This window comes from Sebastes umbrosus, chromosome 24 (genome assembly GCF_015220745.1).
Source record: "Sebastes umbrosus isolate fSebUmb1 chromosome 24, fSebUmb1.pri, whole genome shotgun sequence".
Classification (NCBI taxonomy): domain Eukaryota; kingdom Metazoa; phylum Chordata; class Actinopteri; order Perciformes; family Sebastidae; genus Sebastes; species Sebastes umbrosus.
In genome coordinates, this window is record NC_051292.1 from 15,296,936 (window position 1) to 15,316,098 (window position 19,163).

Below are 19,163 nucleotides of genomic sequence, written 5' to 3' on the forward strand. Positions count from 1 at the left end.
TTTTTGTGTTTCCAATCCAATGACGATAAATGACGAGCTCTATTTCCAGCTAGTAGGAGCTGATAACAGTATTTTGTATTTCATAATTGCAAAGACTACTTTACCTCTACTAGTAACGAGAACTTTGGTCTAAAATATGTATTGGTCCAATAAATGCAAGTAGCACAAACTATTTAGGGAGTCATATCATGCAAAAATGACATGTAACAGGTAGTGCACCTAATTACTTTTGTTAGTCAAATAATTCAATACTTGTAAGAAAAGTCACATTTCAGACACATCTGAAGGGACTTTGATGAACTTTCATAGTTTGAAATGTGCTTCTCCCTACGGCTCATTTCATTAATTTACTGAGTGGCCCAAGGGCTGCCTGCATAATTTCTCCAATCTACTGATATGATGAGCCACAAATGCCAAAATTAATAAAATCCTGGAAAGTCTGTATGCACATTTTGTATCCTCTATTACTGCTGGCCTTGTTAATATATTTTTTTTCTGTCTGCAAAGGGAGCAAAACATTGTCACTTTCGCCACCTGCTAGATAAGATCAAGTTGCCTTTTCTTACTAATTAGTGAACCATTTCACATCTGTCTGAAACAAAACATCTGTGTATTTGCATGTTGCTGCACATGTGTGTGTGTGTATGACTGGAGCTTTAACGCTTTGGGATATTCGTAGAGAGAGGTCCATCACGGCCACCGCAGCCTGAAGCACAAGAGGCTTAAGGAAGGAGACATAAATCGCAGAGCAGTTGGTGAGCGAGGAGCTGAGATACTGAGAGAGAAGGTGTGTGTGGGGGGGGGGGAGATAATAGGTAGCTGTGGGTTGTGCCTGAGACGCTCCACGTGGCCTGATGCTGTATGTCAGCACGATTGGATATGGTTGGCTGAGTAAAACCAGCACTCTCTTCTCTTCTCCTCTCCTCTCCAGTATGAAAGCAGGCTTGTTATGCAGTCAGACAGATATATAGGACTGGGGACACTGGGGGACATACAGCTGCTGTATGCTTTGACGGACTATAGGTAAAGTTGCCAATAACTAAGTAGGGGTGGGAAAAGAAATTCAACATGTATCGTGATTTTTTTTTAATACCAGATCAATATATTTGCTTCATTTGAGTCTATGTGGAGGTAGAAGGACATTTTTATTGTTGTAGTCTGAGTGACGTGACGTCATATCTGTTCCGTATCCGTCAACCGAAACAAACCGCAGTGAGCCGAAATGACAAACTGCGTTGGAGGGTCTGCGTGGATACGACCTGCACCCTCACATGTTAAATCCAGCGTGGTAAACACTACACATCCAGTAAAGGATGGAAACACTTTGGGTTTCACACATTGACAAGAAAAGCAGAGCGAGACATCATGGCTAAAGCTGCATGCTAACTCTGTCACGGACAGGAAACGTTATCGTATCGCGGTAACGTGCGGTCGAGCCAGCCGTTGCTCTCCTCTCCGTGGTCAAATGGGCCGATGCTACAACTGTAGAGCACCCATATACTGACATTTATGTTAAATGCATTGAAACAGCCCCGATGGAGCTGACCATGAATGGATAAAGAGAACGGAGCTAATGGGAGAGCTAGAGACCACCTTGGAGAAGTTAGAGGAAGTAGACTACATCCGGTTTTCAAAATAAACGGAACTGTATAAACAAAAAACATATATAGAAATAAGACTGATTGGAATATATTCACCAGAAGTATAAAACATTACATATCCGTTATAAATTAAAAAGAAAATACCACTAATTTGTGAGGGAAATGTCTTTATTCTTTGATTTTTGGGATTCTGGAAAAAATGTAATGCCTGACAATGACTGATATATTTGACTTCTCTGACTACATACATGCTGAAAGTCAAACATTTTTACTGTATTAATTTAGATATTTTTTCCAAAGTACTAGCAATTAAAGACTAGAAGTTTCATACATCTTGTGTAAAACATTTTTGATTTCATCATCATCATCATTTACCTCCAAATAAAGTGGTTTTGCTAATTTTAGAAAGTGGTCGGGGATATTGTTTTGACGTAGTTTAAAGAGTGAAAAGACACACATAGGGCGGGCGGGGGGGGGGGAAATGGATGGGTCCAACAAACACAGGGCTTTCATCAAGGAGACCGCTGTTCATGTCACATGCGTTAAGTTTCACTTTCACTTTACAAACATAGTAATCTTAAGCCCCGCTATGATGTTTTTTCCTAAACCTAACTAAACGGTTTTGTTGCGTATAATGGAATTCACACCAGGCAACGGCAAAGTGCTCCGCAATAATTACATTTTTCTGTAGCCGGGAGTCATGTTCATGTGTTTCAGGCGGGAAATAATTCTTTGTAATATAGGTCAACATGTCACAGGGGTCACAGGATCTGTTTATTGGCTGCGGGTCCTCTCTGGCCGCACTTCACCGCTAAAAGTTAAACTTTTCCCAACTTTTAGTTTGTGTTAATTCGGTGTAAACCTAAGCAAGTGGTTTTGTTTGAATTCACAACGTTAAACTCACGTTTACTGCGACCGAAAAATTACGCCAAGGGGTCTGCCAAAGCGTCAGTATGTGACAGGTTAGGATGTTTTGGAAGACGTGTTTTTTTTTCACCCCATCTGACCTCATTGTAGTCAGATGTGTTCCTTGAAGTTGCTATAACATCTTCTTTCGTCCACATTTTTCTTGGTTATTTCTAAGGATATGTTTCACAAATTGTAAAGCGCTTTGGGTCAAGTTTGTTATTTTGGACTATATAATATATATAATAATAAAAAAGACTTCATTTGAGTGCAGTGTTATTATAACCAATAGAAATAATGACAAAAATAAGACCCAGCTTTTAATAAGTTTCCTTTAACAAGAAATCCCTGACAGCTGCACTCTCCCTCAGCATCGTGCCACTGCTCACCTGAGCAGCTTCACAGAATGCTGACTGTTTTTTTAAAGCTAATTTCTTACTGGAAATCATTTATTTCCGCCTTTCGCTAACACCTTTGAAGAAATGCATAAGACACACAGGTTCGGGTGAATACAAAACGTAGTAATTAGTATTTTATCTGCTTCCTCCTTTTGCTCTCGCTTTACCCGCTGGTTTACGTCTTGTCTTTGTCTCGCTCTCTCTCGCTCGCTGTCTCTGTGGTTCAAGGGAAGAATTCCCTTCAACTCCTCCACAAAATCACACACAATTAAAGCAGAGCATTTTTTGCCTGAGGGCCTATCTGCTCTGTGTGCTTAATACGTTTACACACACAGCCTCCCACACACACACACACACACACATAACAAATACAGTACACCCCCACGCACTCTCACATGTACATACAAACACTCAAAGGCACGTTCTCTGTGGTGCATTTTTCTCGGCCATGGCTTTAATGGGGCTTTTTATGTAGTACAGGATTACGGAATCACGCTGTCTCTCTCGATGCCAGCTGATTGGACACTCTCCCCTCCGTCATTCAAAACGCTTGATTTAGCTTGCTGCTAAATGCAACGGTACGTTTAGTCCGCTCTCGGTTTAGTCACGCTGACTTAGCTGTTGGCAAGTTGCGCACACTGTTGCGCTGGGTCGCCGAAATCGCGGCATCACACCTCCTCTGCTGTTGACCTTGATGGCCTGTCTTTGAGAGATTTCAAACTGGTGTTTTAGAGTGGAAGCAGCGTGAGGCGACTTAAAACGGTTATAAAATTTGCAACCACCGCATGCTCTTTCTTTTTGCCAGACTGGACATCAGACGTTATTATAGTATATTAGAGTCGTGTTTCTGGCCACCTGGCAAATGTTCGACAACTCCTGAGGGAGAAAATCTGGCTTTTTAGCTGCCAAGTGCTCCATTACGTTCACCAGCTAGTCGCTGACTGTGTCTGTGTGGCGTTTGAGGGTCCTCTCATTTCTCAGTTTGTACATCCTCGATTCCTTTCCTCACCTCCTCTTTTCACCTCTTAGTCCTTCCCACCTAAAATGAGAGCATTGACTGTATATTAAAAGTGGACGTAATCATTTCATATATGACGTCACCCATTGGTTTCTGAACTGCCATTTTGAAGCCTCGAGTTCGTCATTTTGGCCGTCACCATCTTGGTTTTTGGCTATCGCCATCTTGGTTATTGGCCGTCACCATCTTGCTTTTTGGCCGTCACCATTTAGCTTTTTTGCAACCAGAAGTGACACCAGAGGGTGGAGCTACGTACAACCGAACACTGAATAAGACATTTTTAGGTGACCGAAATATTATAATGAACTTTCATGAAAACATACTGTGAAAGAGTTAAAGTTGTAAGATGAAAACACGGACAACTCCCAGACCGGACAATGCCGCGGTAGCGACCTGTCAATCACAAGGTAGCCACGCCCTAAAAATGACTCTAAATGGGACCATAATTTACTTAGTCTTGTGCTTTGTTGGACTCTGAATTGTCTTGGTCTCGTGCTTTCTTGGACTCTGAATTGTCTTGGTCTTGTGCCTTGTTGGACTCGGAATTGTCTTGATTTGGTGCTTTGTTGGACTCGGAATTGTCTTGGTCTCATGCCTTGTTGGACTCTGAATTGTCTTGGTCTTGTGCTTTGTTGGACTCTGAATTGTCTTGGTCTCAGACTCGGCTATTGAGAATCAATATATTAGCATTGGAAAGACAGTATTGCCTATTATGGTCTTTAACAGGTCTCGTTGGACTTGGTCTTGACTCGGCCTCAAGTGGACCTGGTCTTGGACTAACATGGACTCCATTAAGTTACAGCTGTGGTCGGTTAATCGGAGCGTTTTGGCTGGAAACGGCTTCCTGTTGCTGCTGGAAATGATGTTATTGAGAGCCGTGAGAGTGAACCAGAACAGTGAAGTTGTGGACCTTAAACCAAAATAACGATCCCAGTCAGTTACATGTATTTGAACCAGCAACTTTCTTTGCAAAGTCCTGCCTCTGTTAGTAGAGATTCCATAATTGATGCTGGAATTATTGAAGTCTCACACGTTGTTAGGCGAGCTGGCGAGTCATGTATGGTATCGACCATCTCAGACGCATTACAAATGGCAATCAATGCTATCGCCTGTTGTCTTATTCCCCTCGTCTCCGGCGCTCCTCGGAGGAGCTAATAATTGGAGCTGATAATTGCTACCAGGCTCATAACATATTGACCCACAGCTCTGTAATAAGCAGGTGAAAACATTCCATTTCTGAAAATGGGCATAATTAGTATGTCTCTTTGTGTCCCCACCAGCGAGACGTGTTGAGTAAACAAATTCTCCTGTGTCATATTTCTAATCCAGTCTCATTAAAATGCCAACGTATACTCGCTGTGGGGACTGTTGTGTGTTTCAGCTTAAAAATGCCAAGTGAACAGTTGTATTTTCCAGCTTGAACTTAATTACACTATATGATTCACAACAATGACTCTGGCAGCTCAGTCCCATTTTTCTTTTTGCCTGCTGGGTTTTTGTGAGGAACTTATTACGTGATCAATCACATGCGGCATGAACGAAGCGGGATCAATTAATAATTGAAAACCGTTAAACTACTTGAAGCGCTGATAGGAATGTGCCTTAAGTCAGAGGCAAGGCAGTGTGGAAGGGCAGCGGGTTAAATAGACGTGATTAATCAACCCCAGAACAGTATTTGCATTCATTAGAAGCACTACAGGTGTGTGCAGACAGTAGCTGTGTCCCAGCTCAGCTGCAAACTAACTCTAAGCAGGTCTGGAGTATATAGGGCATTAGAAAGTGAGTGACAAAATTAAGTATAGTGAGTGTGCTTAATACTCTCCCACAATGCAATGCCCACAGTGATTGCAGATGGTGTTGAAGCGGCTCCAGAAACACTCATTTTGTGTGGATTCTGATGGTCCCTGTGGATAAAAGCGGTAGTGTTTCCAAGCACCAGAGTCCCTTTAGAAAACCTCTCATTTTACTGCAGCAGGGTCTGACAGTCTGCCCCGTGCAGTCCTGGTTCTGGTTTTCCCTTGCCTCCCTTCCCTCTAGCGAGCCCAGCAATACGGCCTGGGCCCTCAGCAGCGTGGCGTTAGTGTTGGCTCCCAGCGGGGACCGGCGAGGTGCAGCTTGCAGAATCCGGATTTGAGTCGCGATATTTTCAATATTTTCTTACACCCATACCTCACGGTAACTTTAAGTGAAACAGAAAAAGTATTAAAACTGTGTAAATAAAACATTTAAACTCCTCTTAATTAGCAGTGGTCTTCCACAGTCACATTTGAATTGCTGCAGAGGCCTGTCTGGTATCATTTCCTGTTAATACAACATTGTAAAATACGCTAATCTCAAGTACAAAAACCATGGGAATTAGTGTACAGCACTCTGTATAATTAATGCAGCAACTGCTGTGCTTGGGGGTTGTGCACGTTGTACCAGTGGAGGTACAGAGCAGAAATGATCGAATGCATTGATAAGGCAGCTCATCATGTGGCCTCCTCAGGCGAGGGTGGCTCTACTGCCACCTATAGGCAGCCTCGGGGCATGACTCCCAGTGACGACTGCTGACTGCAGACACCTTCCCCCAGAGAAGCCTCAGATAATCATTTCATCATTTCCTCAATTATTGACAGGCGCCCTGAGCTCTGCTGTTACGTTTCCAGCGTTGTAGATAGAATTAACATCCATTAGAGTATTATATACAGCAGGTGTGTGTGTGTGTGTGTGTGGCTAGATCCTAACTAGACTTTTCAGCTCCGAGGGCAAAGAACGAGGAGCACAGATATGACAGGCTCATCAAATATCTCGCTTCACTCAGCGCCGTGGCGAGACTACCGCCGCGTCGGCCTAAAAATGACCCTCTCCCCGCTGAGTTGCCAATCATTACTCATCACATTAGACATCTAGACGCAGCTCCAGCTTGCTGCGCTCCCTTTCTTTCTTTCTTTCTCTTCTGCGCTCTTCTCTTTTCTCCCATTTGATAAAGTCATGTCAGCCAAGATCGAGCTCACACTCGGCTCTCACTTCAGCCTGACAAAACCTCCACCAGAGCCCCCGTTGTGTGGCGTTACACAGTAGTAGCGCTTATAATAGACCAGCACAGATAAACAGCCTTTGATTTGGGAAAAAACTGTCATAGTATAAAGATTACACCAGAAATAAACCATTTTAGAATAGGCAAAAGTGGTTGTTGCCCCAAATTGCATGTGATTATCATAAAGTGGGCATGTCTGTAAAGGGGAGACTCGTGGGTATCCATAGAACCCATTTACATTCACATATCTTGAGGTCAGAGGTCAAGGGACCCCTGTGAAAATCGCCATTTGTGTTGGAGAATCGATACTGTGTTGTATCGATGTTTTCTTACACCACTATTCTGGTTATCTTTTTTTTCTGTGTGAGTGTCAATTTGTTATTGACGACGCAACAGAACCTTTGCATGACACAACACAGAAAAATACAAGCACTGCTATTTCTCAGCCTCTTTAAATTCCCATCCCACCGTTGTTCACTGCATACGCTCATTGTCAACGGGTGATAACTGCAAATAGCATTACCTCGGGCTGAAAGGATAATGTTCATTGTGAAACTGACTGACAAGCTTGTCACAAACAGCCACAGTAGGTATCAAGCAAATCGGTCCCTTTGTGAGAGAGAAATGGCTCCGCCGTTCTGTTGAAAACGGGGAACTTTGAAAAGCAGTTAAAGTTTGGATAGAAATATATAAATTGTTCTTTTCAGCGGAGACAATCTGCTGCAAAATGGGGGATATTTCTAAGAAGCTTCTTATTTGCATGTAAGACACACAGAGTATATGGTGACACACAATAGATAATGGTGCTCAGATAGTTTGAAAATCTGGCACAAAGAAGGAAATGAGCCACACTGCTAAAGAAGCTTTTTGAAAGAGATTATGTATTATTATTGTGTTTTGTATTCTTCAGACTGCAACAGGGCGGCGCGGCGGTGCAGTGGTTAGCACTGTTGCCTCACAGCAAGGTTTGAATCCGGCTTGGGGGCCCTTCTGTGTGGAGTTTGCATGTTCTCCTCGTGTTAGCTTGGGTTTACTCCAGGTGCTCAGGTTTCCTCCCACAGTCCAAAGAAGCAGGTTAATTGTTGACTTTAGATCTGTCTCTATGTGTCAGCCCTGTGATAGTCTGGCGACCTGTCCAGGGTGTACCCCGCCTTCGCTCAATGTCAGCTGGGATGCCACCCCCTCCGCCACCCCGAGTAAGATAAGCGGTTGCAGATAATGGATGGAGACTGCAACAACTAATCCATTTTCCCCTTTCTCTTTCCCCGTCCCTCTTTCCTTCTCTATTACAGCCGCGCTGCAGGTGTCCATATCCTTGAACAAAGTGGAGTTAAGTGTCGGAGAGTCCAAGTTCTTCATCTGCACAGGTATGAAAACCACACACTGTTGTTTGTATATGGATGTGCGTTTGGAGGCAGGTCAGAGAAGCAGCAGGGGGGGCCTTAGATCACCGCTTGAGAAGTCTGTTTGTTGTGTTTGGTGAACGCAATCCATGCTGTCCATATGGTGAGCGACTCTTTGACCCGACGGGTCCGCACAGCCTCCGTCCCTCCTCCTCATTGTCCTCTCCAAACGGCGTATCAACACAGACGCCGGCACCGGTGGCTCGGTAGGGTGGCAACACACTCTGGCAGGCCCGGTCCGCCTCCTGCTGGCTGCCTCTTCTCTCCTGTCAACCCACTCAGTGTGGCGCTAACAGCCAAGGGAGTAGACACACACACACACACCGGGAGGAGCAGCAACCGGGTGTTGGAGGTCTAACGTGTGCTGAGAAGGACAGAAAGAATGCCGGTGAATGGCGAAAAACTGGCAGGAATTGAAAAGCAAAAAGGTAGAAGCTTTTACGTGAAACGACAGAACTGAGAATAATGGAAAAAAAAGGCTTTGAGGCAAAAGAGGTGGGAGATAAATAGCCACCATCCACCGTCAAAAGTGCGTGGGAGGAAGTGTCTGTGTCACTCTATCTTTTGCCCTTTTCAGCCTGATTTTTACCACATTCGCACGCCAACTGGTGTGGGCTGAAAAGCAGGGCAGAACAGTCAAAAGCCTGGTGATACCGAACAAATAAACACGTCTTTTAAAACTTTTTGGGCTCCCCGTGTGAATCAGCCCCACATAAATATGGATCGGAGCAAAGAAAGGAACAGAAAGACAATTATAGCGTATGTTGATTCACAGGTTCGGGCTGTTTTGTGAGGTGAGTGTGTTGTTCTTGAGAGAAAAGGAACCTGGGTTGAAATCAATTCACTTGTTCGATACAAATCTTTCTTGTTTCCAAAGTTTGCCAGGAAGAATTGGCAGCAGAGTAGAAATGATTGAACACCTCATTTCTTCCGAGAGAGCGGCTTGAAAACAAACAGTTTCAGGTCAAATCGAGGTCAAAAGTACGTCAACATCCTGGTATTAAGTTTCTCTTTTAACGTGTGCCATCCCTGTCTGCTCCCAAATCGTTCTACTCTAAACTATTACTACAGAAATGGTCTTTTCGCTTTCCTTTAAAGTGGTAGTTGGCAGTATATTTTTGGCATCATTGGGCAAAAATTCCATAACAACCTTTCAGCATATTGTAATTCAAGTGTTCTGAGAGAGACTTCTGTGCCTCCTTATGGCTTTGTTTTCAGGCTTTAAAAAATCTAGCCCGTGACGGGAGACTTTGACCAATCACGGGTCATTTAAGAGAGAGAGCGTTCCTATTGGCTGTGCTCCGGCTGGTGGGCGTTGCTTAGTATTTCCTCAACTGATCTCAACATGGTTGTCGGGTCACAAACTTTCTCATTTTACAGCTAAACAGTACACTACAAGATGATTCTTGCTCAGAGACGGCAGACTCCAGATAAACTCTGATTGGTTGTTTTCCTCCGGTCTGTGAAATCTTGCAGATTAGGAGCACCGGAGGACACCGGATGACACAGTGTACTGTCATACCGTCAGGATATAGTGATCGTTTTATAAAAAATAACTTTCTTTAATCATATTTGCTCCATTTCTACCCACTGCAGCTTTAAAAGCCCCTTAGTTTTCATCTATACCCTTAAATATACATGATTAAATATACAACAATCAAGCTTTAAGTTTTGAAATTAATACCTTTTGGTGTTATTTATTAGCTTTAGGAAGCTCTGCTAATCCGGCGTGTGGGTGCGATTTGATCGGACAAAACACAAATCTCTCGATTGAAATTAATAAAACTCAGTCACGTGGCAGGACCAAATCGCTCATAATGAGAAGCTGATTGAGAAAATGTCTTTTCTGAGCCTTTAAAAAGCAATTCTGACATAAAGCTCTATTACTTTTTCATAATATTATATTAAGTTTTTACCATTTTTATGCTTGAATCCTACTGTATATCAACATATGCTCATACAACGGTTCGTATGATGTCTTACGAAATGTTATTTCATGCGTTTTCCTTCGAATGTCCATCAACACGTGTTGATTTCTGCTCGTTATATGCATACAGTCTTTTCAAAGTCTTTTCCAGCCCCCCCGCTACCTTGAATAGGATAAGTGGTTACAGATAAAGGATGGATGGAGTATTTTGCATTTTCATGTTGTTTACTCGTCACGCCTCCAGAGTGTAAAGGCCTTAATGGTTCAATCTTTAATGTCCAGATGTTTGGTTGATGAACTGTACACTAAATTTTCCATCAACACTGAAGAGTATACAAACATTATAAATGAACACATCAATCGAATTGTTAGTATTCTTTATAAAAAATATTATCTTTCGTCCTCAGAGTGACTGATGTGGCATCTATTCATAAATTCTTGCTTTTAAGAGAAAATGTGAGGCACGTCTCTTCAGCAGAATTAGCTTTTATTCATCACCTCGCTGTAAAGAATAATGTTTTTACGCCTTCACAGCTCTAAAAAGATGTTTTGCAGCGAGGATTTGAATTGAGGCCACGGCATGGTAGGAGAGGAAGAAAAAGCAGAAGGTATATAGGAGCTCAGGGAGAGAAAAGGAAAAACAGTGAGTGAGAGGCGGAGAGAGAAAACAGGTGAAGTGAGCTGCTGCAGAGCGGGAGGGGGGGAGTGAGAGATTGTCTTTAGAAAATAGTCTGCTCTAAGTGGTCCGCGAGAGAGAGAGAGAAACACTGCATTTGTGCTGGTGTCACCTTGCACCTCGAGTGAATTTGTTCTGGGTTTGTTTGTTTCCATTATAGTTGTGGGAAAAAGGTCAGAGGCGTCTCTGCGGTGAATGCATGCAATGAGAGATATGAGCAGTTGCTGCAACAATGCACCTGTCCACAACAGCATTATGGTGTATGTGGAGCAATCTAAGCTGCATTTAAAGGGAGATTTGTCAAGTATTTGTAAAAAATGCTGCTTTATGCAAATTAATGTATATATTTATTATTGGAAATCAATGAACAACACAAAAGGAATGACAAATATTGTCCAGAAACCCTCACAAGTACTGCATTTAGCATAAAAAAATGCTCAAATCATAACATGGCAACCAGGCAACAACAGCTGTCAGTGTGTCAGTGTGCTGACTTGACTATGACTTGCCCCAAACTGCATGTGATTATCATAAAGTGGCCATGTCTGTAAAGGGGAGACTCGTGGGTACCCATAGAACCCATTTACATTCACTGATCTTGAGGTCAGAAGTCAAGGGACCCCTTTGAAAATGGCCATGACAGTTTTTCCAAGCAAAACTTCAGCACAAGTTTGGAGCGTTATTTAACCTCCTTTGTGACAAGCTAGTATAACATGGTTGGTACCAATGGATTTCTCAGGTTTTTCTAGTTTCATCTGATGTCAGTACCTTCACTCTAGCCTTAAAATTGAGCTTGGTACAACCTCCGAAAGAGCGTTATTGTCGCGTTAACTTTGACAGCCCTAGTATGCACAGATATGTTTCAGTGTAATCTGCTGTTCACGTGTGACAAAAATCCACACCTACTCATATTACTAATAAATAATTTACTAGTAAATATTAGCAGATACATCATATACACAAAAGTGTGCTTATGGTGGGTGGTAGAGGAACACAGGACTTTCAATCAGGAGACCGGTGTTTGTGTCCAAACGTGTTGTTGAGTTATTTTGAAGTAACGTTTGTGATGTGTTTTCCATACTTATGTTACATTGTTTACGTAAGTATTTTTCTTAATTGACTTACTTAGCCCAACCTAGTTGTTTTTTCCTAAACCTAACTAAGTGGTTTTCTTGCCTAAACATAGCTGGGACTGTTTCACGGTAACAACGTGGCGTTAAATGACATGCGAAGAGCCTAAAATGTGTCCTCATGACACGCGGAATATCGTTAAAATGTCGTGCTATTTATACGCCTTCACATGAGATCAGGTTGGGTTGTGTAAGGCTTTAATTTGAATATTCGACTCTGTTGGTCAATCATGGCGTTCTACGGTCTGTTATTTCTTTATAGCAGACCGTTGCTATGTATAACAGACCGTTGCTATGTATAGCAGACCGTTGCTATGTATAACAAACCGTTGCTATGTATAGCAGACCGTTGCTATGTATAGCAGACCGTTGCTATGTATAACAGACCGTTGCTATGTATAACAGACCGTTGCTATGTATAATACACCGCTGCTATGTATAACACACCGTTGCTATGGACCGTTTTTGTGTCAAATTATTGATTTCTTCAGTAAGTAGCTGTGTAATAAGCGGTATAATGTACAGCTAGCGGGTCATTGATGTGAAAATAATGACCCAGATTATCACATTATCTCATACTTGTTGAAGATAAGCCCTCAAACCTATATATTTATTACACAAACTGAACTTCCTGGATGGTATCTGATAAAATATGCTCCTACCAACACAGCCCCTTGCATTTTATCAATGCAGGGGTTGGTTTTGATATGAACCCCGGTCACACATCTGTCTAAAGTCTCCCATTGGCGCTTAACTGGGTTGAGATTAATTATTTTGCACTCATCAATCCATTCATTGACCCCTCGCTCACTGTATAGTAGCATCTCCGTTTCTTAGGGTTCTCCAATCATACTAAATGTGTTACTGTCTGCATATTACTGAATAAAACATCATGCAGTCAATAGAAATCTAAAGTCATTCCTTTAGATTAGTGTAATTGTATTTCCTTCAAAACCTCCTCACCTACAAGCACCTCGATATCTGTGTCAGAAAAACTCCTTTTCTCTGTCTTCCTCTTGGTAGCGCCGTGATTCACCGTAAAGATCCACTGATCAACAGGCTCATTCACATGCAGAAGCATTCATGAGGTGCTTTGCCTCGGCCATTTATGGTTGAATGTGGGCGTCTAGAGGTCGTAATATGAGGCGGATCCACGTGGGCACATTTCCAGGTGGACTGTGATTTATAAAGGGAACATCGCCTGCAGGTGTTACTACGCACAGTTTTATAAGTCTTTTTTTTTTTTTTTGGCGCACGCCATTTTCGGCTTTTGAGTGCACGTACATTTTTAGTATGGATCCTACGCACTGTTTCATAAATGAGATCCCAGGAGTCAGAAAAAACAATTACGACCAATCAGAGCAAACAAGCACAACATTATAGAAGTAGTTCTCCTCAAGCACTCATCTTTGCATTCAGCTTTAAAATGCTCAATTAGACCTTTTGTTAGGAAACAAACAGACCACAGAGAGAATGGGTCTCCTGTCAGGGTTAAATGGAGCTGAGCTCATGGCGTGACAAATAAGGAGGTGGATAAATTGGTGTTTAGGTGTGTGTTTAACCTCCCCTATGACTGCGGTGGCAGAGCGCCAGAACAAGTGTTGGCTGCTAAATAAAAACACACAGGCGGCTACTGTACAAAGGCAGCCTCGCCGGTCAGACTAGATCCAACAGTTCTTGTTTTTCCATGTGGTTTTCATCAGATGGGTCTAACTGGAGCGGGAGAGGTCACACCGCTTGTCCCAGTACGCCCACGTTCACCCACTGGCCAGACATTACAGAGACGGAGAGGGAGGCAGAGATAAATATGTAACCGATAATTCTGACATCATGTCAAGCTACACACGTGTACACACTGACCAGTGTGCTCAGCTCCTGCTATCTACTTCCCCGGAGACCTGAATCAATTACCACCGTGGCTCCGGTGCCAGCCACCGCGGGGACGTGGGAGTGTTTCGGCTTGCGCTCGGCTAATTCTGGCGCCAAGGGGCACGTCTAGTCAATAATCTGCCTTGTGCAGCAGGCTTAGATCGCTTCAATATTGCAGTTATATTGCTCCCTCTCTGCAAAGGAAGATCATAAACAAACCTGGCTTTGGGGCCCTTCTGTGTGGAGTTTGCATGTAACAGTACACACACCGGTCCCCCAGGCGAAAGTAAGGTATTTTCTGAGACGCCTAGTACCTAGTGGCAGTCCATCAAGCGTCCAATGCTGGGAAGCAATCCTATCCCTCGCGTCCAAAAACGCCCCCTGTGGCTACGTACCATCACGTTGTGCAGAACGGGTTGAGCTGTGCCTATATTTATGATACAACAACAAGGAGGCTCTGTAGTCCGAACCAACACGGCAAACTTGATTTACTCATTTCAACTTTGACGAAGGCAGCGCAGACCAGATCCACTTCTTCCGTTTCTTATCTTTCACAATAAAAGCCCTAGACATACATGTTTAATATTCTTAAGCGAGTATTTTGCAGGGGCTGGGTTTGCATTTTCTCCCCGTGTTAGCGTGGGTTTTCTCCGGGTGCTCCGGTTTCCCCCGCATGCAGGTTGCGGGACTCTAATTTGCCAGTAGTTGTGAATGTGAGCGTGAATGGTTGTCTGTCTGGTGACCTGTCCAGAGTGTACCCCGCCTTCCCCCAATGCCAGCTGGGATCGACTCCAGCCCCCCCGCGACCCTGAATAGGATAAGCGGTTCCAGATAATGGATGTATATATTGCTCCCTCCCTGCTAAGGAAGATCATAAACAGTCTGAAACTCCTCCCAGAACAAAAGCTGCTTGCTTCTTTAAAAGTTTTATATCCACGCGCAGCTGAAAAATCAAGAGTGGAGCCGTCGTTTTCATCAGCAGTTAATGGGCGCCAGTGATCAATCAGCGTGCTGCCGCTGTGAAGACATTTTGCAAGCACCTACAGAATTGTCTTTCCACTCTACCTTCACAGGAGTCAGTCATTGAGCGCTCTCTCTTGCCAAGAATCAGTAATAATGCCGGAGCTTATGCAGATTTTAAGAGCGGTTTGACAGAAATTTCCACCATCTATTCATCCAGTTGTAAGGACGCACACAGGGAGGCAGGGCTGAGCGTGAAAACCAGGGCAGCACGCTACACACTCCTGTCTTCTCAGATCATCTGTGAAGCAAATGGCCTGTCACCGCGCTAGCTACATCAACTTCTAACATATTTAGCTGTCTCTGCTGTCAACAGACTGTAAAATGGTGTGGGGTGATAACGCTGTAACGCTAACAGGTATAAAGAGACGTCTGTAGCGATGCCACACACTAATCTGTTCCCCACAAGTACCCACACGCACCAGTGGGAAGCCGCGTGTGAAGGAAAGCGGAGCGACTAGTAGTGTAATGCGATTCCTCGCGTTTGATTGCCTCATCAGATTTGTTGGCCTGGAAGCTTACGAGCAGCACGTGCCAAGGATGCGATGCTTGTTGGAGACACCGCGATCCGTGTTAGCGCGCTGGGGTGTGAGTGGGAAGCTGCATGTTGTTTCTATGATGCAAAGTGCAGGCATCAAGAGGCAGATCAGCTCATCATTTACCATTATGTGGCGCGCTATCAAACTGGGAGATTATTATTGATGCTGTATGTAACATATGGACAAACATGTTTCCAGCAAAATCTTGCTCCTACATCAAACCATCTCCTCATAGTTCCACCTGGGAGCTCTTGAGATGAACCATCGTACATACATACATATTTATGTAGCACTAAAATCAGTAAGTAATTTGAAAAATAATACAGCATATCGCGCCATTGAGCCAATCATTATCACCGCAGGGGAAATTCCTTCACCGCGACAGCCCCTAGAGCAGAACACTCCTTCCTGTTCTCTCTCTCTCTCTGGGGTTATCTCTCACCACTGGCTTCTCCCATTATTCCTGAACACAACACATTTGTCACAAGCCTGTATCACTTCTATTCCCTCATTTAAATCCATGCGACCTGTCTCTGAGGGACTGGACAAGCCTCTGTCCGTCTACCTCTCGTGTTCAAGGCTCCGGGTGATTGATGGGCCGAGTAACGGCGCTCCACACTGACACTTTTATTTGCAGAATTTACAGGCGAAGGGCACCTGCTGCTCGCAGATGGTGACATCATCTCCTACAGTAGCCTGCAAACGAGTCCATGTTTCACAGGCTGCATATGGACGCCATTTTAATCAGGGTTCGACTTCGCTTTTTGTTTCTGTGTATGTGCATAATCTTGGAAATGAGAATGGAATTTACAACCTACATATGTCCCTGCCCCCGTTCCAGACTTATAAACTATGTAAATCCAAGATTATGACATAATCATATAATTTCAGGCCGTCTGTTCCCTCGACAAGATCCAACAACGTTGTTGGATCAGCTGTTCAGCAGACCAAAGCGAGCAGCAATGCTATTGTACTGACTTGTAAAACCTGAGCAGCACTGTATGAATATACGTATATTATTATTTCAGAGTCTGATTATCATCAAATCAATTCAATTATTGTTGCATGATCATAGAATGTATATAAGAAGTGGACGTAGTCACCCGTTGGTTTGTGGACTGCCGTTTTGAAGCCTCAATTCAGCATTTTGGCCGTCGCCTTCTTGTTTTTTTGCAACCAGAATTGACACGAGAGGGTGGAGCTAAGAACAACCGAGCGCTGAATAAGTCATTTTTAGGCGACCAAAAAGGTTATAATTAACTTTCATGAACTGAAAACACGCCGTGGTAGCGACCTGTCAATCAGAAGGTAGCCCCGCCCTGAAGCATCCCCTGCTTTATGGTCTATCTGACTATAAATGGGACCATAATTTACTAAATGAACATCATGCGGTATTGAAGAAGACTTGAAACTAGCGATTGAGACCATAAACTCATGTTTACAATGTTTACTGAGGTAATAAATCAAGTGAGAAGTAGGCTCATTTTCTCATAGACTTCTATACAATTAGTATAAGTTGAAGGCACTTCAGCATTTGTTTCACTTTTCAGACCCGGAGGTAGCCCACTGTGCATAATATAAGTCAGATTGAATTGTAAGTAGTCAGTTCGACTGTTGAATAAATCAGTCAGGACTAAGTGATTTGTCCATGTCTTCCTACATTATCTCCCAGTCTTTGTTGTCACTGTAGTTTGATCTGTTTGATAAAGACACAAAACATTTAGATTGAAACTAGACTTGCAAGCGAGTCCAGGCATCGTACGCAAGCAAAAAGTCTCCGACCCGCATCGATCATGAAGCCTAGAGCTTCGCTGATTAAAGGAAAACCAACCAGCTGTTCTCAAACTCTATTGTCTTTCTCTCTAGGCTTCATGCATAGAGATGCCAAGTTAACATCACTCATGGGCAATCCAATATTCTCACAAATAATCTTGGGACTGGGAGGTAACGGGTTCAACTTATTGGACCAATTTGGAGAGTGCATAAAGCTGTTGGAAGTCAACGATTTGTTGCAAAGGGAATATCTTTAGGCATTTAAATGATGTGAGTAGATCCCAGGTGTGAGTGGGAGTAATCATGGAAACGTTTCTAAGCAGCGAATGTGAACATATGATCCTGCTAAAACATCATAATCACTCTATTCCCTCTGACTTTGCCCCTCCAGCTATTGGCGAGCCAGTGAGGCTGGACTGGTACAACCCCCAGGGCGAGCGCATCGTGGCCTCCAAGCGGATGGCGCTCCACACGGAGACGTCGCGGTCCAGGCTCATCATTTACAACGCCATCATCGAGGACGCGGGGATCTACCGCTGCCAGGCCACCGACGCCGGCGGCCACACCGAGGAGGCCTCGGTCGTGCTGGAGATCTACCGTAAGCTTGACAGAACGCTCACATTTACCTGCAGATGTTTGCCTCCCGAGGAGATTCAGAAGACATGAAGGGAATAAACCTCCCACATTAGTGTTTGATCACAGCTTATTCATATTCTCAGCCTCAGCACAGCCACAAGCTGTTATAAATGCTAGCTCTGTCTGTGTGCATGTGCATTTCAGGCCCATGTGTACCTCTGACTTTGTGTGTTACACTCGTTCTTGTGATTAAAGTGTAATGACAGCTAGTAATGCCACGGGACCTGGCTCCTGCCAGGCATAATGAGGGATGTGGCACTGAGGCTAACCCGCCCTGCTGACCCATCACTATTTCCTGGGAAAAACTTAATGTTACGAGGCGGGGGTGGCTCAGTGGTTCCAGAGACTGTCCCATCGCAGGTTCCATCCTCAACGGCGGGCAGTGAATTAACCGCCGTTTGTCCTGTTACGGCGTCCTTGAACGAGACAGCCAACTTAACCCCTACCGGCTCATTCCTGTGATTTACTGAGGATAAGAATTAGAAAAAAAACGTGTTGGACCAGAATTGTAACTACTATTGGGGACACTGAGTTCATGTCCTCCATGTATTTTTTCTGGGATATTTAGGGCTTTTTGCAACCTAGGGGGACTTAAATTGCCCAACTAAACAACTAACAAATGGTCGGTGTTATAAAGGCTGTGCTAAAGGGATAGTTTGGAAGTGGGGTTTTATGAGGTACTTATCCATAGTCAGTGTATTACCTACAGCAGATGACGGTAAGCACGAGAAACAGACAGGAGTAGCAGCACAGGAGCAAAGTAATGTACTGCTGTGGACGGGGGCAGCAGCAAAATGTATTTTAGACACCTAAAAAAATCTTTATAAGTTTAAGTTCATGCTATATTTTCACCGCTTTACCTTGCCATCAGACAGCCCTTTCTGACAGGGAACTGAAACAGTTGTATTCATCTATGCTCTCACCAAAGCCACCAGACTCCATTGGAAAAATCTGTAATTTTAGCTCGCAGAACACAGGGGGGTTGCTGGTCTACCGCTTCTTCCATACGTTAGTTTGTGTGTGTCATGTGACTTTGGTGTTTTAAAAGGTTAATTTGGATTCACCAAGTCACACAATAACGCAAACAAACTAACCGATCGAGGCAGCGGTAGACCAGCAACTCCTGTGTTCTACGAGGTAAAATTACTGTTTTTTTCAATGAAGACTGGCTGCTTTGGCGAAAGCATACATAACAGCTTCAGTTCCCATAGACCAGGGGTCAGCAACCTTTACTATCAAAAGAGCCAT

At 43.7% G+C, this 19,163-nt stretch overlaps 1 protein-coding gene across 1 annotated transcript in view; it reads left to right on the forward strand.

The window, feature by feature from the left end:
* Positions 1-19,163, forward strand: part of LOC119483949 (neural cell adhesion molecule 2-like) — a 529,018-nt gene that overhangs the window by 413,307 nt on the left and 96,548 nt on the right. The window contains 2 exon segments of the mRNA XM_037762474.1: positions 8,235-8,309; positions 17,671-17,877. Of these exon segments, the coding sequence (XP_037618402.1) occupies positions 8,235-8,309; positions 17,671-17,877 (282 nt within the window).